The 7,446-nt window shown below is 38.7% G+C and overlaps 1 protein-coding gene across 2 annotated transcripts in view; it reads right to left on the bottom strand.

Annotated features, from left to right (window-relative positions):
- LOC128693542 (gem-associated protein 5) overlaps nt 1-7,446 on the bottom strand; it is a 73,605-nt gene that overhangs the window by 19,528 nt on the left and 46,631 nt on the right. For both annotated transcript variants that reach the window (XM_053783274.2, XM_053783273.2), the window contains exons 16-19: nt 5,703-5,831; nt 4,491-4,746; nt 2,885-3,057; nt 1,376-1,523 (exon numbers count right to left, since the gene is read on the bottom strand). In XM_053783274.2, the coding sequence (XP_053639249.2) occupies nt 1,376-1,523; nt 2,885-3,057; nt 4,491-4,746; nt 5,703-5,831 (706 nt within the window). The remainder of the gene's footprint in view (nt 1-1,375; nt 1,524-2,884; nt 3,058-4,490; nt 4,747-5,702; nt 5,832-7,446) is intronic.

A 7,446-nucleotide genomic window follows, 5' to 3' on the forward strand; every position in this document is an offset into this window, starting at 1 on the left:
CTGCCAATACAGAACTATGAGAAAGTATGAATACTGGGGTAAAATTTTTATGAAACATGACCAAATAAAAAGACCACAAAGCAGGGTCAGTCCATACAATACTCTTTAGCAGTGATCTGCTAAACACTAAAGATGATTTAGTCACAGTGCTGGCACTGAAAACTGAAAATCCAGAATTTAGCCATTATTCTTATTTACAAACTCTTAGTTGTGAATTCACAGCACTTTATAGATAAAGAAGTTAGACTCTAATACTACCTCAAATGCCTAATAAATTTGGCTTCCAGCATCTTGCTTACCAATTTAACTTTTTTTTAATGCACTAGCCGTATCCCACTGAGACAGGATGCCTTTAAAAAGAAACGCTTTCACCATCATTCACACTATCACTGTCTTTCCAGAGGTGCACAGATACAACAGTTCAGACGTTCCTCTAAACAGTAAATATCTCACATCCCTCCTTTATAGTCCAGGCACTGTACTTTCCACCTCCAGAACTCAAATTTGGCTAACCGGTTTCCCTGAATCCCTTCACACCTTACTCACCCTCCAACACCTCATTAGGTCCCAAAAAACGTTTGTCTCCACTTCTATCTAACATCCTCACACATGCATGCTGTATGTCCAAGCCCCTTGCACACAAAAGCTCATTTACCCCCTCCCTCCAACCTTTTCTAAGACAACTCCCACCCTGCCTTCCCACCACTACATATTTATATACCCTCCAAGTCATCCTATTTTGTTCCATCCTTTCTAAATGTCCAAACCACCTCATCAAACCCTCTTCAGCTCTTTGGATAATACTTCTAGTGACCCTGCACCTCCTCCTAGTGTCCAAGCTACGAAATCTTTGTATAATATTCACACCACACACTGCCCTCAGATACATCATCTCCACTGTCTCCAGCATCCCCTCACTGCAACATTCAAAACAAAATTTATAATTTACATGAATAATATTAATGAAAAGTTTCAGAAGAACCAGTTAGGCTGGATTTGAGTCCTGGAGGTGGGAAGAACAATGTCTGCACTTCAAAGCAGGGGTGGGAATGTTACAGCTGGGAGGATCATTTGAATTATCATGTCTTGAGACATGACAAACTATTAAATGAACATAAGAACATAAGAATGGAGGAACACTGCAGAAGGCCTACTGGCCCATGCAAGGCAGGTCCTTATCAAAACGACCTCTACCTAAAGCTACCCAAGAAATAACTCTCGTACCCAATGACACCAGTCAAACCCAGCCCCTCCCACTCGTGAATGATACTGAATGTTTTTCTCTTTATTGGGAGGGGGAGGGGGGTGGAGGCTAACCCCTTTTGGCAGAAAACAGCCATTCTGGTAAAAAATATATAAATACAAAAATACTAACTTTATAGAGACCTGTGGTGCAGAAGCCACCAAGAAAGGAGTAAGCTTCATGTGTCTAGCAGCAGAACGGATATGCTCATCCAGGGTGCCTCTCCAGCAGTGCATCAGGCCAACTTGACTGTCATTCCCACGAGCTTCATGATGTTCAACTATGAAAAAATAAATATAAGCTAATTAAGAAAAAACAAAACTTACATAACAAATGAAGTACAGTCATGCGCCGCATACCGACATTTCGGTCGAAAGACCGCATGTACGATGGTGGCGTAAACAAACCTACTACACATAGTCGTACAAAAGTATAGCATATACAATTATGTACAGTACATAATATTTGATAATGATAATAAACAACCATGTTACTGGTTTACGCATTTACTATACTGTACTTCTTAACGTTATTCAAGAGAATACTTTTTTCTACCTATAAAAAAAAAATTTACTGTAAAACAGTATGCTGTGTTACACCAGCAGCAATCTCATACATCTCATGTTTACCACATCGCTTCATACCATCATTTTCCCTTGTACTTGATTTAACCCCTTGACTGTCGCAACCCCAAATCCTGAAGCATCTCCTGGATTCACAAAATTTAAAAAAAAAAAAAAAAAAAAAAATTCTTACGAAATGATAGAGAATCTTTTCCCGATTGTAATGACACCAAAAGAATGAAATTTGGTGGAAAACTGACGGAATTATGCTCTCGCGAAGTTAGCAACCTCGGCGATATTTACAAATCGGCGATTTTGCCCACTCTGAGCCCTATTTTCAGCTAATTCCATTGTTCCAGTCGACCAAACTCACAGCTATTTCTTTAGAACTCCATTTTTTCTATCGACTGAGTACAAGAAACTGCCCATTTACCGATTTCAACTACCCAATAACGTGGTCAGAAATTTACAATTTGGCCAATTTCATGAAAATTAAAAAATATGACAATTTCAAAATAGGGTCCAGAATAAACAATGCAGACATTCCTGGCTCTAAAATGACATATTCTTTGTTCATCAGTCATGTCTACAGGCCCCTATGATATTACTCTTGCTTTCTATTTTGAATTTTTATTCAAACAAAAAAATAGAAGATTTACTGTTATGCAGACTACTGCAATACTGTAATAATTGTATAAATAATGTCAACCCATTCATGACTGCATATCAGAATGGCTACTTGGACATTTATTGGAAAATGACATCATTTGCTTACTTTTGAACATCGGCAAAAATCAAACATTTCCCCTAATTTGAGCTCCATTTCAAGGTTCTTTTCATAGTAAAACCAATCAAAATCACCTCTATTTATATGGTGCACACTGACCACACAGACCCATTCTCTCACATGTGGGCCTACAAGCTTTCTCCTGCTTGATTTGAAGCTGCTAGAATTTATGAGTATATATACGTCAAAAATGGTGGCTCGTAAGACGTATATATACGACCAAAACAGTCAAAGCGTTAAATGTTAATAATAATATAAAAAAAGACAGTTACTAAGATGAAGGCAACATACTTTCAGAAGTCAGGAGTGTGTCCATTTGATGTGGGTTTCCAAACATGTTCAGCGCATAGATGAAATCATCCGGAGTAGCCATTTCAGAGTCTTTTTCTAAAATGTAGGAATATTTTTCTGTCGTGTCGACTATAACAGAACGATAATCATCCTCGCCTTCATCCCTAGAGTTACTGAGAGAGAAGCAGGAATAATTAACTGTGAAAGAACTTTTTTTTTTTTTTTCAACAAGTCGGCCGTCTCCCACCGAGGCAAGGTGACCCAAAAAAGAAAGAAAATCCCCAAAAAGAAAATACTTTCATCATCATTCAACACTTTCACCACACTCGCACATTATCACTGTTTTTGCAGAGGTGCTCAGAATACAACAGTCTAGAAGCATACACATATAAAGATACACAACATATCCCTCCAAACTGCCAATATCCCAAACCCCTCCTTTAAAGTGCAGGCATTGTACTTCCCATTTCCAGGACTCAAGTCCGACTATATGAAAATAACCGGTTTCCCTGAATCCCTTCACTAAATATTACCCTGCTCACACTCCAACAGATCGTCAGGTCCCAAGTACCATTCGTCTCCATTCACTCCTATCTAACATGCTCACGCATGCTTGCTGGAAGTCCAAGCCCCTTGCCCACAAAACCTCCTTTACCCCCTCCCTCCAACCCTTTCGAGGATGACCCCTACCCCGCCTTCCTTCCCCTATAGATTTATATGCTTTCCATGTCATTCTACTTTGATCCATTCTCTCTAAATGACCAAACCACCTCAACAACCCCTCTTCTGCCCTCTGACTAATACTTTTATTAACTCCACATCTTCTCCTAATTTCCACACTCCGAATTTTCTGCATAATATTCACACCACACATTGCCCTTAAACAGGACATCTCCACTGCCTCCAACCGTCTCCTCGTTGATGCATTTACCACCCAAGCTTCACACCCATATAAGAGTGTTGGTACTACTATACTTTCATACATTCCCTTCTTTGCCTCCATAGGTAACGTTTTTTGACTCCACATATACCTCAACGCACCACTCACCTTTTTTCCCTCATCAATTCTATGATTAACCTCATCCTTCATAAATCCATCCGCCGACACATCAACTCCCAAGTATCTGAAAACATTCACTTCTTCCATACTCCTCCTCCCCAATTTGATATCCAATTTTTCTTTATCTAAATCATTTGATACCCTCATCACCTTACTCTTTTCTATGTTCACTTTCAACTTTCTACCTTTACACACATTCCCAAACTCATCCACTAACCTTTGCAATTTTTCTTTAGAATCTCCCATAAGTACAGTATCATCAGCAAAAAGTAACTGTCAATTCCCATTTTGAATTTGATTCCCCAAAATTTAATCCCACCCCTCTCCCAAACACCCTAGCATTTACTTCCTTTACAACCCCATCTATAAATATATTAAACAACCATGGTGACATTACACATCCCTGTCTAAGAAAGAACTATTAATATAATTAATGATTGCTCTAAGAAATAGTTATTCCCTCACTACTTTGTCCATAAAGAGGTATTTCATGAGCTACATTATTTTGTAGGGAGAGTTGCACAGTGATTTACAGAGTATACCAACCTGTCCTCTCCTAAATCTTCTTCCAAATCTTCTTCCACTTCTTTTATTTCACATTCATTTATGTTATTGAGGCCTGAAATATTTGTCACTTTAAGCTGAGCCAGAAGATTAAGGATGGCTAATTGGTGAAAGCTTTTCTTGCGAGAGCACACCATGTGAAGCTTGGGAAAGAATGACTTGTATACAGCTTTCTTACCACCACTAGCATTACTAGATGGAAAATTTTGCCCACTGCTCTTGTTAGCTCCTGTTTTCTCTATTAAACAAAGGAGGGGAAGAATATGTTACTTATAATATGGTACTTGAAAGAAATAAAATTGTGCTTTTTTTTTTATTCTCAACAAACTGGCCATATCTCACCAAGGCAGGGTGGCCCAAAAAGAAAAAGAAAAGTTTCTCTTTTTAAATTTAGTAATATATACAGGAGAAGGGGTTACTAGCCCCTTGCTCCCAGCATTTTAGTCGCCTCTTACAACACGCATGGCTTACGGAGGAAGAATTCTATTCCACTTCCCCATGGAGAATTATTGTGCAAGAGGATACATAATAAAATTTATAACTGTGCTGGTAAATGCAATACCATCCACAAAACGAGGAGAAAATAATGTCAATTCGTATTCACAAATGAAGAACATTAACATATACTTAACAATGGTAGATTCCCAGCTTACAATGTTCCACACACACATTAGTTTTAGAACCAATTAATTATAGTCTACATGAAAACACTGATTGGCAATTACCAGCATTGCAAACATACAGTCTATTTTTAATAAAAAAAAATTCTCAGTTGTTTATATACAAAATACATTCATAGTTTGTGAATGTTCATTTTAAACATGTAGAGAGAACATTGAAAATTTTCTCAATGCCAAATTATAAAAAAAATTCTTGGTTAGTTTTTTTTTTTTTACCAAATGCATTGGTATTTGTACCACAAGTTCTTTTTATCTATGGTGAAGAATTCATGATTTTTGGTAGATTGGTTAAAAAGTGTAAATCAAATATATACTTAGTTCTACTGTAAGTGCAGGACATACTGTACTTCTAAAGTGTATTCAAAAGAGGAAACAAAACAAGCATAAAGCACTGCATAAATTATCAAAATAAGTGTAAAATAGTAAAATACACATCTGGTAGTATGTTCTGCAAATAAACCGACTGATTATTACAAATGAAGTGTTTTACTAATTTAAAATTCTGAAAACAAACTTTCACTAGAAGCTGACACTTTCTGGGGCTTCTCGGCTTCCTTTACAACTGCCTGTGCTGTTGCAGCTGTTGCTGCTGCTGTTTGTTCTTTCTCCTTGACTTTTTTGGGAAGGTATTCTTTCAGGGTTGCTGCAATAGACATTGAAATAATTGGTTACATAATGTATACTTTTAGTTACATGCTTGGCATAACTACTATTCTATCATCATTAAACGATCACCCTCATGGTTTTCTTATGCGTTTCCAGTTTCAAGAGTAATTCTCCTGCAATTTATAAGTTTCTTCAATTTTGTACAATCAAATACAATCACATTCCAAATCATTCACAACACTGTACAGGAGGGACCCGCATATGCATCACCTTTTTGGTGTTCCATGTTTTCGTTAGCTTCAAAATGAGCCATTGTCCTTATGTTCCACCTACTGACGGTTTTTGCCAGCGGGTTTAACAATGGCTCAATTGGCAGCCAATGAAAAGGTGTAACACTGAAAAGAAGTGCTGAATTTGCAGAGCCCTCCTGCATTACCAAAAATAACTTTTCTACTGGGTCTTGGGACGAAGTTCCTGCATAAAGCATCAACCTCTATATCAAGTTAATTTCCTCAATACATAACTAAATAACAAAAAGGCACAATAACGTGACTGGAACGATACACAAATAACCCGCACATAAAAGAGAAGTTTACGACGACGTTTCGGTCCGACTTGGACCATTGACAAAGTCACACTAACAGAGGTGGAGCAGGACGGCTATATATAGGCAGGAAGAGGTGGAGGTAGTAGTAGTGGTAGTAGTAGTAGTAGTACAAGAATTGTATATAATACCGACAGGATGAAATGACACATGCACAACACCCGGGCATCCCCACCGTAGACGTTTCGCCATCCAGCCAGCCACTGGATGGCGAAACGTCCACAACAAAGACAACCAGACGCCGCACATGTGTCTAATTCCATCAGTAGATGAGGTAGAAGAAGAAGAGGTAGTAGTAGTGGTAGTGGTAGAAGTGGGAAATAAGGAAGACGAGCCAGTCAAATACAAAGGAAGGGGAGCACTGCAAGAGAGCTAGAAACCCACAGAGGGAGAGCAAGCGCACCGAGGTGCGTGAAAGGGGAAGTGGTGAAATAAAATAAAGAAGGAACAGAAACACGAGACAGGAGAGAGAAAGACAACCCAGAGGAGAAAAGGAGAGAGGAAAGGGGAAGAGGAAGAAGAAAAAGAAGAAGAAGAAGAAAAAATGAGGATTCAGGTTAAGTCACGGGTGTTCTGAAGTTTGGAGCATTTTACAATGTAGTGGGAGAGGAAGGCATCTACAGAGACGAAGCCAGGGCTAAGGTTCATACAAGGAAAGTTGTGTATAAGAGAGGATTCAACTAAACGGCGACTGTTCGACTGTCCTCTTCAATACTTTGGAGAAACTGGTCGATCTCTTTCTGACAGACTTAGGGAGCACAAAAATAGTGTTAGGCTTGCCGACACTAACAATGCTCTTTTCTGTCACGTCAGAGATCATAGCCATCCTATTGACTGGTCTTCTGCTAAAACTGTCTTCCCTACTTCCAACTCGAACAGTCGCCGTTTAGTTGAATCCTCTCTTATACACAACTTTCCTTGTATGAACCTTAGCCCTGGCTTCGTCTCTGTAGATGCCTTCCTCTCCCACTACATTGTAAAATGCTCCAAACTTCAGAACACCCGTGACTTAACCTGAATCCTCATTTTTTCTTCTTCTTCTTCTTTT

The sequence above is a fragment of the Cherax quadricarinatus genome, unplaced genomic scaffold (assembly GCF_038502225.1).
Source record: "Cherax quadricarinatus isolate ZL_2023a unplaced genomic scaffold, ASM3850222v1 Contig345, whole genome shotgun sequence".
In the NCBI taxonomy this organism is placed as follows: domain Eukaryota; kingdom Metazoa; phylum Arthropoda; class Malacostraca; order Decapoda; family Parastacidae; genus Cherax; species Cherax quadricarinatus.